Here is a 17,508-nt window from a genome sequence, read left to right on the forward strand (position 1 = left end):
AATTTGTGACTTGGTTAACAGAAAAGTCATTTTCAGCAATAAAACACTTTGTACTGGCTCCGCTGTGGTAAGAGCTGCACTGGAGGTCGACCTGGCTGAGCTCTCACAGCCACCCCGTTACTTATTTGGGGGCTGGGGGGGGGTGGGGGTGGGTTAAGGGCTCCTATGGAAAGGGAAGAAAAAAGGAGAGCAATGGGAAAGCTACTGAGTGAGTAACTGGATGAGGAATGGGAGGATGTTATATGAAAACCTTCATGGTTTTGTTGTCCCCAAACAGCTGTCACCCTGCAGGACTGACACTGAGCACCCACCTCTACTACCTCCCTCCTGCAGCACCCACCAACAGGATAATCACTTCAGTCACCTGTGGTTACTTCCTTAAGCACTTGCCTCCTGGCTCGGCCCCACAGAGACCTGCCCAAGATGATGCCAGCTTTATGAAAGCTGCAGTTCCACTCAGCAATGGGACAGCAGCATTCCTCCCCTGCTGGAGAATTCCTCTTACTAAGAGCTGGTATAGCGCAACTGACCTCAGTCCTCCAGTTTAAAACACCTGCTTTGGTGGGCCCACTGAATAGTTAAGTGAGCACAACGAGCTTGCTTTTAAGAACACAGAAAGGTGTGAATCAGACACACTGTTCATGACAGTAATTTTGGGGATAGTTTTAAAAACCAGAACAAGTTTGAGGTTGTTGGTTTTGCTTTGCAGGGATTTTTTTTGTTTTTAAATAAGCTCTCACATGACATCTGTGCCCAAACTGAGCAAGATACGTACTACTAAGGGCAAAATCACTTTGTAGGGTCTTGAAGTTTTCCCACAAGAAGCAACAGAAACTCAGGAAACTTACTTATAATTTGGCTTTTGGAAGAGAAATCCAAACACACGGAGTGATGGAACACCGTGCCTCTCACACCCCAGGCTGAGCTGTCCTCAGCAGGTGGGGAAGCAGCAGGCTCACTCTGTGCACAGATTTGGCGTTCCTTACAAAGAGTTGCTACAGGTGAAAGACCAGTTCAGCTGTAAGCAGGTAAGCAGCACCTGCAATGGGTTTGGATTTTTTTACATAAAGTTCACATTAAGCCAATTACATCCTTATTTTGCAATGGTTTATTATGGCATCAAATTAAGAACTTTACTAATTTATTTTTACTCACACGTCTTTTTAGGCCCACATCACATACACCCTCCCTGACCTACTATACCTAATGTATAGGTACCACTGAAGGAAAGTTCATCTCCTGTGTGAATCAAACTGCCCTTGCAGACACCTGTCTCCAGCACATCACAAGTTCAGGCCGTGGCTTTGGTGCCTCTCATCTTGAATGCTGTGAACAGCAGCGCAGAATGGGTGAACAACAGATAGGAAAGGAATGAAAGAGGCAGGAACCAATACCACTTGTTCATGAGGAGGTTTCTAAAGTACACCATTTCTTTGGTTTAATACTTTTTTGTTTAAAGAATGCATTCAAGCCCAGTTGCACAGGAAGCCAAAATATGGATAAATCAGAAAAGGCCACATAACACCACCCATGTTTGGTTTATGTGGGAAAGATGAGATTAAACTCTTGCCAGAGCTGTCAACACTACATGGCATTTCTGCCTTACAGTATTTTCTTTGCTACCAACATGCACATGCTGCAGCAGAAGTTAACCCATGTTAGCTGCTGCACTTGAGCACTAAATAGCTGTCCCACAGGGATGGGAGTGGAAACAGCAATGAAAAGGAGCAGATGCACCTTCCCAAAACCAGCCTCTCCATGAGCGCTCCACTGCTCTCCAGCCCTGGGACTCCGTGCCCTGTACCACTGGGGCAGCTCTTTGGTACTGCCTTAGCTTGTTTGTGAGCCTGCCTTCATCTAATTTCCTCTGTTTTCATTTCTTTCTCCTTTCCTCCAGGTTTATAGTTACTGGTTTCCTGTTATTGTTTGCTCCATCCTACATTCCATGATTTCAAAAATGAGTGGAAATTATGGGAATTGCCTCTTGTCACTGTGCTCAGACCTTACACTGTTGTTTTGTTTTACATGAGGAGGGAAAAGCACACATCCCATGCCTTCTTTCTTTTCCCTTTTTTAATCTCTTTTCCCGAAGAACAAGTGAATTGGTTGAATCTCTCGTTTAACAGTTAACAAAAAAAACAGATCAAGGTGATGACTGGTGGCTGTTGGTAATCTGAGAAGGGGATGATGAGTGGTTACCTGTTCTAACATCAAGCAGATGGGAGAAAACCCCCAGCAAGCCACCTACTACTTCTTAGTTACTTATGAATGATTTTGGCAAGGAAACCTATTATGGCTTTTATTATATACCTAAAACTATTCTTTTTATTCTGAAATGAAATAATGCAGTTTAAGTCTGAAGTCAACATTAATTGAAGAGCAGAAGCTGGAGACAACCAAAGAAAACACATTGCAGTGACCGGTGTCACAAGAGTGCGCAGCAGGCTTTGGCAAGCTTACAGCTCTATACCCACATGAGACAAAAAATCAAATGATGCTATGAACTTTAGGAAAACACAGCAGGTTACAAGGAAGCATAAGAAAACCATGAGAACAAAAGAGTCTGCAAGTGCAATACAGCCAGTGATGTTAAAATCACTGTTGTGGCAACTGATTTGCGACTTGCAATCTTCCCTTTCTGTAGAGTCTACAGGCTGTTTTTGTTCAAAACACTGACAAGTCAACATTTGTCTATAGCTTATGCTAATAGAATTTAATAACAAAAAAAGAAGAATCTTTTCAGATTAAGGCCTGTCACATCTGTGACACTAATATTGAAATAGGGAAACATCACCTTGCCCATGTAAGCATAGTATTTGAAACCAAAATCCTTAGCTTGTGACGCTGCTACACCTCGCACTGCAAGTTCAGTAAGGGACTCCGATGCGTAGGTCTGGAGTGAAATCCATGCACACGAGGCGACCTGAGCACTGTGGGGTGCAACCCAGAGGGAGCAGGGTAGGTGCTGCACAGATGGACACTTAGGGCTGGTTGAAGAAGGGCACCATTTGCCTTGGCAAGCCTGCAAGACCAATAGTGGGGTGTAGGCAGCAGCTACAAGGAGTGGATCATGGTTTTAAACTAACTCATTCCTGAACGCTACCCAAGCCCTGCTCTTGGTACTGAAGTCCTTTTTTTTGATCTAGTTTCCAGATTCAGGAGATAACTGCAATGTGTTTGCTTTCTAAGATTCCAGGTCAGCATCAACCGGACTTGTCTGAAGTTCAGAGTTATGCTGAAATGAATCTTGCTAATATTGAAACCCTGATACTGAGCAAAGTCAGAAGTTACTCTGAATGTATGCCTGCCTTCAGCTATCAAAATGTGATAAAGTAACTTTAAAACTTTCTGAAATGCTTTCTTTATCCTGTTTCACACCATCTCTTGCCTCCCTATCGTAATCAGAAAGTCATAATATGCAATGACTGCCTCCTTAAGGATAAAAAACCCTAAGATTTCAAGTCTAAATGATTGAATATATTCGGCCAATTTGTTCTCTCTGACCTAATCTCAACGGTGCTCCTCAGTTCCTGCACATAGAGCAGTTCTCAGTGTGTATATTTGTAGTTTTTGTTTGCTCCTAGAAACTGGATTTTCTGTCTCTCATTGTCTTTCTTTCTAAGCATACTTCAGTAGCTTTCAAGGGCAATTTATTTCTGTAAGTGAAATGTCATTTTGCTTTTATTGAATCAGTTCTCTAGTTTATTTCTTTTACACAAAAAACACTGCTGACTAAAGATCCCACAGACGTCAGGAAGACAATTAAGCTAGAGAAAAAAGTCATCCATGAGTGGTTAAATCACACAAAGAGCTTTTGCCTCCCCTTCCTTTGTGCTGTATTATCAGAGAAAAGGCTTTCTCCAGCTTCAGAGCAAGCCCTCCTGACCACAGTTCTTCTCTCTGACACTCTGAAGCAAAGGCTGTCACTAGTCCCTCCACATCCCAGCTTCTCCCCTGACCTAGCCTACAGGGTTATGTCATCCTCTGACAGGAGCTCCCATGGCCCACCACAGCAGGCAGTTTGTTCCTGAATACATGTGCCTCATGCAGGGAAGTTACTACAGTAGCATTTAATGTAAGCAGCAAACGAGGCACAGTAACATGGATCATCACAGACAAAGACAAAAAGCCCACAAAGCTGCCACCTTTAACCACACGCACAGCCAGCTGTTGAGCAGGGAATGCCACTTGTCCTACAGAATATACTCCAAATTGACCCCAGGAAGAAGGCTGCAACTGAGGCTGTACTCCCCCCTCTCAATGTACATGACCATTCCCAGCTGCTGACCCCATTTTACTTGGCAAACCACAGAGCAGTTTGCCAGGGAGAACACCAGCTGCAACAGGAGGAACAAGGCTGGTAGTTTTGTTCTTAAATAGCTCCTTAGCTTCCAGCCATTCCAGCCCCCAGCCCTTCACTGCAGCGGTGAGGTTTGGAAGGGAGTGGAGAAGCAGGCAGATCTGGAGGCTCAGACTCCAGCACTGCAGCTATCAGCCTGCACTGAGACAATTCACCCATCAGCTGCCCACAGGCATTTCACCACTGGGGTGGTGGCATTTGAGGTTCCTCAGGGCACAAGAACCAATGGACACATTATCGGTGCAGGGGCACAGGATTAGTAAAGGGAGTGGAGGGAGGGAGGAGAAGACGACATTACCAGTGACAGGCATAGAGGAACAAACCCCTTGACAGTCCACATATGTCTTTCATGGGGTGAAGGCCCATGGAAGATCATGAGGCTGGCAGACACTGGGTTTAGGATTTTGAGGGAAAAGCTCAAAAAGAGGCAGAAAAATTTGGACTTTGATCTTGCAGTCTGAGTAAGCAAGACTGCTCTCAACAGCCATCCAACTTGAACCAATGAAAAGCAACTTTAAAATAGAGGCAGGACAAATCTTACTTCAAGATAGGAAGTCCTGCAGAAATGTGTGTAATAAGGGATAGAATCACAGCTACCAAATAGCATACTGCAACTGATTTCTCTGTCACAGGTAAGATTTAAATGCCAGATAACACTTGCCACATGAAACAGGTGGGCAGGCAGAAAGGTTACAAGACATACCAGGTCTAATCTCAATTCTCAAATGCAATTCTGCTAAAGTCAGAAACATAACCAGCAAGATCTCTCTGTATACTCCTGACCAAATCCACAGGTTTTGCTCCTGTAGCTCATGCAGCTGCACGACTGGCAAGACTTTGCTAAGAACCATCATGCAAAGAAACCTGATAATTGCTTAGTTCTTCACTTCTTTAAGTGTTATAGCTTGATATATAGAATATATTATTGAAGACCATTGGGTAACTAGCTTCAAATAGAACACAAAAATGATTTTTAGACTTGGGAGAGCACAGAAGGCTGGCTCATTAACATTTCTCCCCCTTCCTTCCATACACAAGCCCTCCCATCCCCTGTATAACCACCATGCACACAAGATGCTTACAAGAAGAGATGAAGTTTATTTCTTTTTTTTACTTTTATCTGGCATAAGAGAATGCAATGGGTGGGTGACATCAAAACCTACTGACTGACCTACATAAATGCCATTGTTAAAGCACTGCTGGCTTGCACAGAGAAAAAGAGCTTTATGTTCACAGCAGAACATCATGATGAGAGTAGTGCTGAGAATTAGTGACTTCTGTTCCCTTCCACACTGCATGAACTGCACTGATTGAAAAACAGGTTCAGCCTGCAGTACATCTCTATGACATGGTTTAGACAGACAGATGAGATCTTCCTCACTTGTAGCCAAAACACAGCTTGGTTAAGGTTTTCATTATCACTGAAATCTTTTTCTCAACTAAGAGGCTCAGTTATGTTGCAGGATAGCATAAATGCACTTACACTAGAGGTGACAGCAGGTCCATTTAAACAAGCATATGACTGACATTTTTTACAATCAGGAGAGAAATCTGAGTAGAGACATCTCCCAGCTAGTCCTAACTCTGTTAAAAAGTTCAAATGTACAAAATACAACATTTGGAAAGTTTATATTTTCTCTGAATTCCCCCCCCCCCCCCCCCCCCCGCCATGATGCTGAGAAAATAAAATCAATTCATATTGCTATGAAATTCTATTTTTGCAACTGGTGGCATCCCAAGCTTTATCTATGAACTATAAAATCCTCAGCCTCATCCACTTTTCCAGCACAGCGGCTAACAGCCCAGCCAAGTAACACAGCAATAATCTCTCTTCCACTGAGAATACTTTTATTCACAAGGCAAAAATTGGAGTTAGACTTTTAGGTTGTGGGCAAGGCACTCGCAAAGTGAGCAAATCTATTTTTGCTCACAGAACTAATTTAATGTTTAAGTGCAACAAAAACACTAAATTAGCCATGAAAATCATGCATATCCAACAGTTTTCACCAGACATGACTGTGACCCAGGCCTCTAAATACAGAAACATTAAAGTCCTAAGGAATCAGCTCTATTATTTTCTGCTTCACCAGATGATGTTTCCTTTTGACCAGTCATAGAAATATAATTTCTATTATAATAATTAAACATTTATTAAAATACTATATATTTAAGGGTTAACATATGGTTTCTTTCTGTAATAAAATATGGAATACTCTTTTTTTCAATGATATTCAGACCCCAAAACTTAAAGGAGAAATATTCATGCTGAAAATAGATCAATGTACAGCACTAGGTCAGGAATCACATCTCTTGATTAAAACCCCAGGATCTCACTGTGAAACTGTACATTGATTAACAATTCACTGTTTCCTTTTATCAACATATTTCATTTTCAGCATCTGGCAGTGAGTGAAATACAAACCCGGATTATCCAACACTGAAGCAAATCTAACAGCTTCAGTGTATTTGTTACGGTCCGTCCTTCTGACAAACTCTAGACACTTGTCTTTCAGAGAAAGATTGCTCTCTGTCTTGGATCAACACCATTTCTTACTCATGCAGGGCACAGCAGAATGTCACATCACAATCCTGGGTTTTTCATGCCTGGTATTCCATGCAGTGTCCGCTTTGCAAGTCTCCATGTCTCTCTCAATGAGGCATATGCACACATTTCCAAACAAACAAGCTGTGTTCCCAAAGAGATATTAAATATGAGATATAAAATACTACAATGTTGGCAAAAGAAATGGCTAAGAGTCAAAAGAAAAAAATTAACCTCTATAATGCTCTGAGTACAGATTTAAACATATTTTCATTTGTTAAATCTTAACTTATTCATATTAACATCTGGGCTATTTATTGTGCTGCAAATACCCATTTCTTTATATGCAAACAGAAAAGCACGCACACAGGCAAAAAGATGAATACCCTGAACTTGAACTTTATACTGTTCTGGACTGTCCATGTCCACTGATGTGTACTAACAGTAAGGATACGTACCTGCAGTCATCCCCTCCAGCACTGACCACATATCTATCTCCACTTGTGAATCGAATATTGGTTAAGTGGGCAGAGTGACCTAAAAATCGTTTGTGTTTTGCCTGAAAAAAAGACACAACACAACAACAAAATGAAGGTCTAAACACTTCGTGTCCTTCTAAGCCAAAAAAGGCATGCATGTTTTAATCTACCTTTTTATTGCATATCATTCAGAATGTTATATAGGTTTTCAAACATGAAAAATCTCCTGAAGGAGAACCATTATTGTGCTGCAACACAGTTGAAATGTCGCTAAGTGAGACAGCACCTGCAAATTGGGAACAACGCTCAAGATAACACAACGAAACGAAATATAGCTTGTCACAAGAAATATAGCTTGCACAAACTCTAAATATTGTGCAAAAATTCCTAATACTGAAAAAATTATTTTGATCCTAAGTGTGTAAGGAGTTTACACTGCCGTCTCATATCCTAAAATTGAGCAGTGCTAGTGTTAGTGAAAAACCTGTAAACTCTTCATCCATGGAAATACACAGATGGGACTAAAATTACCAGCTGTCTTCCTCATCTGTCAAATGGAGACTGGAGATGTGGATAAATAAAGCTAAGGGCTCTGAGATTTTTATTGTGAAGGCACTCTGCTAATGCAGGCTGCCTTGTGAGGTGGGCTGATGCCAACCTTATGAAGTTTAACCATGACAAGTGCAAGGTCCTACACCTGGGTCAGAGCAATCCCAGGCACAGCTACAGGTTGGGCAGAGAAGAGATTCAGAGCAGCCCTGCAGAGAAGGACTTGGGGGTGTTGGTCGATGAGAAAATGAACATGAGCCGGCTCCAGTGTGCGCTCGCAGCCCAGAAAGCCAAGCATATCCTGGGCTGCATCAAAAGGAGCGCGATCAGCAGGTCAAAGAAGGTGACCCTGTCCCTCTACTCTGCTCTCGTGAGACCTCACTTGGAGTATTGTGTGCAGTTCTGGTGTCCTCAACATAAAAAGGACATGGAACTGTTGGAACAAGTCCAGAGGAGGGCCACGAGGATGATCAGGGGACTGGAGCACCCACCGTATGAAGGTGGATGAACACCATGAACAGTATGAACACCAGTGCGAATGCTGGGGAGGGACTCTTCATTAGGGACTGCAGTGGTAGGACAAGGGGTAACAGGTTAAAACATAAATGGGCAGTTTAGATTAGATATAAGGAAATTCTTTACTGTGAGGGTGGTGAGGCACTGGAATGGGTTGCCCAAGGAAGCTGTGAATGCTCCATCCCTGGCGGTGTTCAAGGCCACACTGGACAGAGCCTTGGGTGACCTGGTTTAGTGTGAGGTGTCGCTGCCCAGGGCAGGGGGGATTGGAACTGGATGGTCCTTTCCAGTCCTACCTGTTTATGATTCTATGATTAACACCTACAAGAGCTTATAGCTTATAGCCAGAGCTACTGCACAAAATAGGAAAACATAAGAGATGAAGCATGCTTGTGAGACTACAGAGATGAAGTTACACAGGTGCATTAAAAAGCTACAAATTTAGAGAAGGAAGGATTTCCATCACAGGTCTTCTAAAGAAACAGCACAAGACCGTAATATCAACAGTACTTGTAATAATGCAAAAACAAGTTCTTACAAATTTTTCAGGACATGGGAAGTCAAACAGTTTGACCATGCCAAAATCATCGCCTGTTACAAGATTGATTCCAGAGTGAGAGACACAGGCACAGTTCACATCAGCTTTTTCAGCATGCCTCGACCAGATTCCAATTACCTCATCCCCTAGAACACTGCAACAGAAGAGCAACAGATTCTTTTTAAAATGACAACAAAAAGAATAGAGTAAGGAAACAGTGAGCAGCTCTCACGTTGCAACTGATTCTATAGAATTGTACTTTTAACATTTTATTCTTACACATACATATCTCAGACAGGTTTTACTCTGTAATTAATTTTTGTATCACTCCATAATTACTTCTGAAAATTATTCAGTAACATACTTCCCAAAATAAAGTGGCCCATAACAACACTAAGAAGCAGCGGTGAAATCAATGATACTAATACTACCCAGTGAGGTATTTGCCAAAAAATTGAATGAAGGAAAATTAAAAATCATCCTTCTTCATTATAATTGTAGGGAGAAAAAATTTTTCAAACCAGAAAACATAATTATCTTAAAGATTCCAAAACAGACATTTATAGAAAGTTTTCTTCACAAACTGTTGTGAAAAGTTGCTTTTTATCCAGCTCTGCTTACAATGTATGTGCATACTTCCAGGAATGCACAATAAAAAAGCACTTTATCATTTGTTAGGAGGTGAATGATTTAGGAATTCTTCTGCAACTCTTTCCTCCTGAATCAAAGCACAATACACCACATTCAAAAGGAATGATTTACTTCAGACTGAAATAAAAGTAAAATATGGTGATTTCTAAGTCTGTTTTAAATTAACTATAACAACTTTAAGGTATTTTAAAGTACTTTTGTATATCTTTTCATATGCAAATGTTAATGGAAACTTTAATACACAGATACCATTAGTGTAATACTGTAAATAAAACCTGAATCATCACAGCCTTGTATTGTCTTTTCATGTTTTGGTATGTTTTAATATTACTTGTACTCTTATCTCTATGTTGCCATTTTGAAGCAAAAATTCCAAGTATTTGTGCAGTGCCATGAAAAACTACTGAGGCTGATAGAGATATAGCAAAGGAAGCCAATGATAAACAGCAAACAGAAAGGCATATGTTGAAGTGATCAGTTGTTACCGGATGTCCTCACCAGTCAAATTCATGTTCTGTACTATCTTTTGCTGTACTGTACTTAACTGATCTGCTGCCAGAGCAGATGGGTGCATTAAAAGAAGTTATCTGGCTCCATGAAGGAATGAAATATGCTTTTAAACAGTAGGTGCTTCTCCTGGAAGTCACAAGTGTTTTAACAGGTGTAGTGAATGTGTGAATCATTTACCTCGTCCAAGTCGCCCATGTTATTCTGTCAATCACAGCCTGGTCCACAAGTTGTTTTCCTGAAGGCACTTCGTAGACTTGCCTTTTGTAAGACCCAGTAGAGACCTTTGAGTTGATGACAGACAATTTAGAACACACAAACTTTTTGGAAAAGATGAAAATATAAATCTAAAGAGCTTTAAAAAGCATTTTCTAGTTATCTTTTACTCTGTAAGTAACTTAGCTATTAATAAGCTTCCTTAATGAACTGAAAATTCTCAAAACTCTATACAAGCCTAAAGCAACAGCGAGAAAGTGTAAGAAATCTTGAATTTTAAAATAACTAATTGATAAAAAATAATTGAAACATCTCACATTCTGTACATTAAATCTGTATATACAGATATTGTGTGTATTAGTATGTGTGTGTGTAAATAAGAAAGGCGAAATAAACTCCTATCTTTAAAACTAACATAAAGATATTCCTTTGTTGATCTAATAGTGAAAGAAGCTTATTCCTCCTCCCAGATATGAACAAAATATAGAAAACAAAGCATGTCTATTTTATTTTGTTCTTAAGAAATGTCTTAAGCCCTGTGGCTGGGAATTGCAACACCATGATTCTGGTGCTGCTCCGCCAAGGCTAGCACCAAAACAGTGCATAGTGCCACCATTTTGGTCAGGGATATGGAGCTTACAGAATAATAGACTACTCATTTTTTTATGACAGCCCATCAGCCTCATAGAGGTAAAAAGGCTGGGAGACACTTTACAGGGATTTTGAAATCTGTTTCTCATTTCTGTGCTTATTCTTTGTATTTAATATCTAGGATAACTATTTTCATCACCCACTTATCACAAAGAGCCCAGGGACAGTAACCTACCGAACATTTCATTACAAAATCTAGCAGTTGTCAAAGGAGAATACTTGCAGAATCTCTCTCATGAGTATGTTTTATATTCAATAATTTGAAAAATTAGTGACTGATACCTGGAGATATGAGGAATCTGCAGAGAAGTCCATCTGGATCACAAAACTTGGGATATCTTTGCAATAGCTGACTCGATTCAGTGTGGGACCCAAAGTCAGATCATAAAAATCCACTGCATTCTCACTGGAACCAACTGCCAAGTAACGAGAATCTGGGCTAAACCTGAAGAGACAAAAGAGTCTGCTAAGCAAAATAGTTTCTGAAATAATTTTTTTCAGTGAACATACATGCAATAGAATGTGCCAATAACTTTGGTACAGTTGCCACATATAAGAGAAATGGGAACACTTCTGAATAACTCTGTTCATTGTCTGATCTCACTACCATTTCCATGGTCTAACTTAGTGACACGCCCTGATACCTGATTCTCTAATGCCATACTTATAAGGATAAAAACCAGAAAAATGAATTGCTGTAAATGAAGAAAAGCCAGACCTTCTAGATGAAACGTACTGACCAAAAAGGTGTGAAATCAAACTTTTCCTCTCTGCAATGTATTTCTGCACAGTGGTTTCCTCCTTCCATTTTTTCTTTCTAGTCTTGAAACTCAGCAGCTTCCTGAACTGAACAAATTCCTCACAGCCCCTTTTGTGTTACTAAGGAAATATCTTTATTATCATTGTCTCTGAGATATACACTGGGACAGGTTTCTGATTCCAGCAACCCCCTAACTCCTAGCAGGGCTCTCCTGCCTCCTTGCAGCAAGGTCCTTGTTTGCCTTGCCTTGCAGGCATTTCCAGTGTCTCTCACAATCCAGTCTGCATCAGTAAACTTCTGATCTCATTTTACACATCATCTCCACCTGCTCCTTTTCACACCTTCTCGTCTTCCCCGTGATTAGGACAGTCTCTTCCTATTGTCCATTTACTTTCCCATTCACTCTTCATTTTAACTAATTCTTGACAATATCATCTGAACCCCTCATGGTATGGCCCAGGTTTTGAGTGATTGTATTCTCATGTCTTCATGTACCTCCTCCTTCCTTTTCATTCCTGCTATCAGAGCAATCACACAACCTGCACAATTCATTTACTGATTCCAGGTCTCCGAAATATCATTGCAATGCTTCTTAGAACACAAACTTGTATTTTAAAAAATCAAAATATTACAGATTTCTAGAATACTACAATAGAAAAAAAAAAAAGGCATTATATTTTCTGACCTTATATCTTGAATTGCTGATCTTCTGTCCCTTTTCTTCCCCCAGATTTTTAGAGAGGTTACAAGCAAGATAATAAATTCTCCATTTTTCATGCCAATAGCTACCATATCACCTTCTGGGCTGTAACAAACAGTACGAGCTGCATGTCCTAAGCTGACTTTGTTCAGCATCTTCTGTGAAGGAATAAAACCACAGAAGAGTAAACATTTTTATTTGTTCATACTTCAAAAGAAACTTATGCTAACAGATTGGCATTATCAGATGGATTATTCTCAAAACACATTAAGAAAACATGAAGTTTCAAGTCCTCAACACCACCACAAGTCTAGAGTATTTTTTCTTATTACTTTTTTCCTAAGCAACAACTGTCCTCCAACGCCTACCTTTTCTCCAATATCCCAGAGCCTTACTGTGCCATCTTCTGCAGCAGAAAGGAAAAAATCTCTGGAAGGATGCGTTGCTAGGCCCCAGATCGGTCCATCCATATGACCATTAATTAGAATGTTACATGCAGCATTTTTCTCTCCAACTTCGATTATTTCGGCATTTCTTGTCCCAACGAGAATTTTCCCCTTCAACAACAGTGAAAGAATTGTCTCTGATGTAACACATTAACTACTCATGGTAAAGAGTAAGAAAGATATAATCCAAAGCTATAGTTCTGACGAGGTTTGCTGAGATCAGATGATTATTTAATCAAAGATAATTTATTTCTTAAACTCATCTATGACTTATTCAAGTACAAAGCTGTACACAATCATAATGTCAGTTGAGCTACTGCTTTTAAGTCAGATATTTGAAGTATAAAAAGAAAACAGAAAAGAAATACTTAGTCTTTAATAAAAATATATAGAGAATATTATCCTAAGTAAGACTAGGATCTCCTGAAGTGGATTTTTTTTTCTGCTGTAAAATCATTTGCAGAGACCTTCTATCTCAACCTTTAATTTCAAATATTAATTATAGGAAAAAGAGGAAGATATTTACCATATGTTTAATGCTATAGATCAATCCACAAATTCTAAGTGTCCTTTCAAAGTCATAAGGCTTTTTTTACCTTGCCTCTGCAAACAGAGCGAACACAGTCCGTCATTTGTCCTGTCTCTAGTCTGAAGGCACGGCATCGTTTCAGCTCTTGATCCCATAGCTTAACTGCTCCTCCTTCCTTTGAGCTATGAAGAAATCAGGAACAACCATGAGTGTAATGGCTGGTACAAAAAAAAAAAAAAAAATGATTAACGTATGAAAGAACTGTATTATTTAATGTAAAGTATCATAAATGAGGCATTTCAGTATGTTTTAAATCATTAAAGGCTCCATTTGTTTTTACTGAACATGTGATGTTAATATGCTGAGCGTCCCAGACAAAGAAATTATGATTCAAAGTCCCCATTGTACTTCTTTACAGAGCAAGTTGAAAGATGGTTGCTGCTAAGCTTAGTCTCAATTAGTATCTCTTAGGAAATTTGCCTAGTCAAAGGAACAGTAAAGTGTGTGAACAAACTGCCATATTATTAAGACAGGCAGAAATTATCAAAACATAGTTGGGGAAACAAGAAAGATACAAGATCCGTATTTTACTACTGTGAAATAAACAACAAAAAAATTACTTCTGTGAAAATTTCACTGGTTTCAGTGCTGTGAAATAAATGACAAAGATATAGCAGAAAAAACACTCAATGTTAATTGCACAAGATACCCAACTAATCAGTACTAATAATGAAAGTTCTAAGTATTTCCCACTCACTTTCAAGAGAAAGTGTATTTCAATAAAGAACACAGTAAAAGAAGTTTCTAAAAAGGAGATAATGTTTAATGAAACTGTTATAAATATGGCATTTCCAGTTGAGCAGGGACATGATTTATCTGTCTTCAAAGAGAAAATAATCTCCCCCAACAGGAAATACAATGTTCCATGACATCCAGCTGCCACTGTTACAACTTTGATTACTGATTGAAACCTGACAAAGAACTCCAGAAAGTTTAATCACAATTACTGCTTTTGTACTGTTATTACTAAAAGAACTGTAATGTATTATAAATTGTTAGTTCTTGCAGTGCAATATTCTTTGCTTCCCAACAGCACTGTTTCCACACATGATTGGTCATCATACTCAGCAAAAAGATTTTATCGAAAGAGGCTGGAGAACTGCAATTAAGAATGCCAAGGCAGAAGCAAACATGCAATTTTCCTAATTGTAGCTTTTGTTTTGTATACTTTCAATACTCCATTTTCTCACAGGGGACGGCTTATTGTTTCTTACTGTTATTCATAACTATTTCTTTCAGGTCAAACACTAATATTTTAAGAGGCTCTAACAGCAAAATCATGGTGGTGTTTCCTAAATACTAGAAGAAAATATTTCAAGCAGAGAAATTTTCAGCTGGGTTTGAGTATCAACCAGGATCTTTAAGGACTGTTTAAGGAAAAGTTAGTAAGTGGCCCGAGCCCTGCGAAATGGGGCACTATCATGCCATCAGCTGGACTGCATTGCAGCTTAAGGAGGGAGAACTGTAATACAGTCCACCTGAAAGAAAAAATTGGTTTTTTCCCCTTTCATCATTAGCAAAGCACTAAGAAAAAATTAAAATGCTTGAAAAGGTATTTTGCTTACAACCCCAGAAACAAAAGATGTTGCTGTACATTAGATTTGAGAGAAGAGAGTTTGCCTTTGCCATCATACTAAATAGATTTTTGCTTTAAAAGAAGTTGTGCATTACGATGTTATAATAATTATCATTCATTTATTTAATCACAACTGTGCAAATTACTTAACAACCTCAGCTCACCTTCAGAAAAAGAAGTAACCACCAAGGACTAGGTAACTTTTTAATGCTTAAAACTGTATTTTAAACTAAATGTTTTTTCCTTCTCTTTCAAAAGTAATACTGTTGTGATAAATACCACTGAATCATTTAGTAACATAATAACACGATCTCAAGGCTACTTTTTATTATGATGGCTGAATTAGCCATTTGCAGCTTAAGGAGGAAGAACTGTATCATCTCTTTCATAACTGTGACTGAAGAAGCTTGTACATGTGCTTTAGAAATATGACTGTTATCTAGAAATTAAATTATGAAGAAGTACTTGTACAGCACTTAGATTCTGATTCATCCCCCTTGACTTCAGGTACTTAAGGTACCCAGGTCAGGATTGTAGTGACTTTAGGCTGTCTTAATCAACAGAAAAAAATTGGTAACTGAAGTTCATATGAGCTTACCTTCTCTTTGGACGTGGTGGCTACTTTTTTTCCTACCACCTAATCAGGAATCTGAAAATTACTACTCTTCTGACTTTGATGTCTCAACTGCCTAGTGTTAGATGGGATGAGTTCGAACAATTTTTAAAAAATACATGTGCATGCAGAAAAAGGTCAAAACAGAACAAAAGATGACTCACGGCCTTTCTTTGCCTCCTGTAACGATCAAACCATCTCTTAATGTAGTATACATTGTGAAAACTGGTCCATTGTGAGCTTTGGCCACAATTCGTATCAATACATGATCTTTCCAAACACAAACATCTCCACTGATAGTACCTGTAAATGTCAAGTTATTCTGAAAAGGGGAAAAACATATTCGTCATCTGATTCTGAGTAAGACAGGAAGAAAACCATTCAGAAATAAAGATCATCACCATTTGCATTTAGGCTAGATTGCTTTTATTTGCTGCCGTAGAGGAGCAAATTGTAGAAGGGGTAATAACAACCTGTATGGAAAAAACAACAAGCTACTATATTCTTTCTTGAAATCTGAAACATGCTTTCTTGTAGCTAATAAGCCCTGCAATACAGGAAGAAAAGCAGCCACAGGGCTGTGTTTTCAGCCTACAAAGTGCTCAAACTGTTGTAAAAAAGTAGAAAAGCAAGAGCAAAGAAATTAATGGCCCAGGTGAACAGAATGAGAGCTGCTCATGCAGAGCACTTCCTGAAATGGCAAAGATATGGAATTTAGCAAAGAGGCCTGCATCTGTCAAAAAAAAAAACCCAAAGCAAAACAAAACAAAATCCGGGAGCGGTTTTCTAACAGTCACAGATGTTAATGAATGCCCCAGGACAATGCTGTTCCTAGGTCACCCACGAGTAGTAATGCATACAGATTATAATACAATCACCTCCAGGCAGGCATAAAATTAGCCTCATTTCTACTCTTTGGTTCCTGCAGTACAGCGTTGGCCTTCTTTTACCTGAATTAAATACCAAGCAGCATATTATCTGTCCAAAGCGTGCACCTTTGTTTCTCTTGAAAACACACAAATCCACAATCGTTTTCTTTTCTGCTCTAAAGAAAGCTGCCATTCGTTCTAACTAGCAGTCAAGTATTAGAAACACTAAACTGAGTTTAATAAAACAACTGACATATTCATTAGCAGATTAGAAAAAACCTCATTGAATAAAGGCAGAAATGTAAAAATAAATAAATAAATAAATAGTTTGCATGCATTTAAAAATCGTTTCTTCACATACATACCGCTCCAAAGGCTACAGAGAGCATCGTTTGCATTCGGGCGTCTTCTATGGAGCTCAGCAGCCCTTTTTTACTGAGAAGAGCTCTTCCAGCCAGTGTCCAGAACCTCACATGTTTTACTCCCACGGAAACAAACTGGGTATCTGAATCTGGTCTGAATTCTGCTACAAATATACGCTGGTTGTGACCAGCTCGGCTGGCAACTTTGGCACCTGGCGGAAAGAAAATGGACATTCTGAATTCACTGCTGAAAAATACACATTTATAGTTAAAAAATCCCTAGTTATGGGGAATGATGAGTCACCCAAGACCATACAGGCCAGGAAGAAAAGCACAAACTGCTCCTAAATTAAAAATAAATCAAGATGCAGATAAAAAAACAAACCAGCAACCACCATATTAAATCAATCCCTCTAGCAAAGTGTAGCACCTAATGAGTTAGGAGCTCAGATCCAAGTTCCCATCTCCTCTTACACTCCTATGACTCCTCTGAAAACCCCAAACTCCGCAAACATTATAAGAGACTAATGAATTACTTCTCTTTAAATTTTGCCAAGGTTAGAAAACTTCCCACTTTCTGCAGA

At 39.3% G+C, this 17,508-nt stretch overlaps 1 protein-coding gene across 2 annotated transcripts in view; it reads right to left on the reverse strand.

Moving 5' to 3' along the window:
- Window positions 1-7,009: 7,009 nt before the first annotated feature.
- EML5 (EMAP like 5) overlaps window positions 7,010-17,508 on the reverse strand; it is a gene marked incomplete at both ends in the record, with an annotated part of 106,427 nt that continues 95,928 nt past the window's right edge. For both annotated transcript variants that reach the window (XM_080617121.1, XM_080617120.1), the window contains 10 exons: window positions 7,010-7,046; window positions 7,361-7,461; window positions 8,985-9,138; window positions 10,323-10,426; window positions 11,292-11,454; window positions 12,455-12,627; window positions 12,838-13,026; window positions 13,512-13,626; window positions 15,858-16,015; window positions 16,928-17,136. In XM_080617121.1, coding sequence (XP_080473247.1) covers window positions 7,010-7,046; window positions 7,361-7,461; window positions 8,985-9,138; window positions 10,323-10,426; window positions 11,292-11,454; window positions 12,455-12,627; window positions 12,838-13,026; window positions 13,512-13,626; window positions 15,858-16,015; window positions 16,928-17,136 — 1,403 coding nt within the window. The remainder of the gene's footprint in view (window positions 7,047-7,360; window positions 7,462-8,984; window positions 9,139-10,322; window positions 10,427-11,291; window positions 11,455-12,454; window positions 12,628-12,837; window positions 13,027-13,511; window positions 13,627-15,857; window positions 16,016-16,927; window positions 17,137-17,508) is intronic.

The sequence above is a fragment of the Psittacula echo genome, assembly GCF_963264785.1.
Source record: "Psittacula echo genome assembly, chromosome: 5".
NCBI lineage: Eukaryota > Metazoa > Chordata > Aves > Psittaciformes > Psittacidae > Psittacula > Psittacula echo.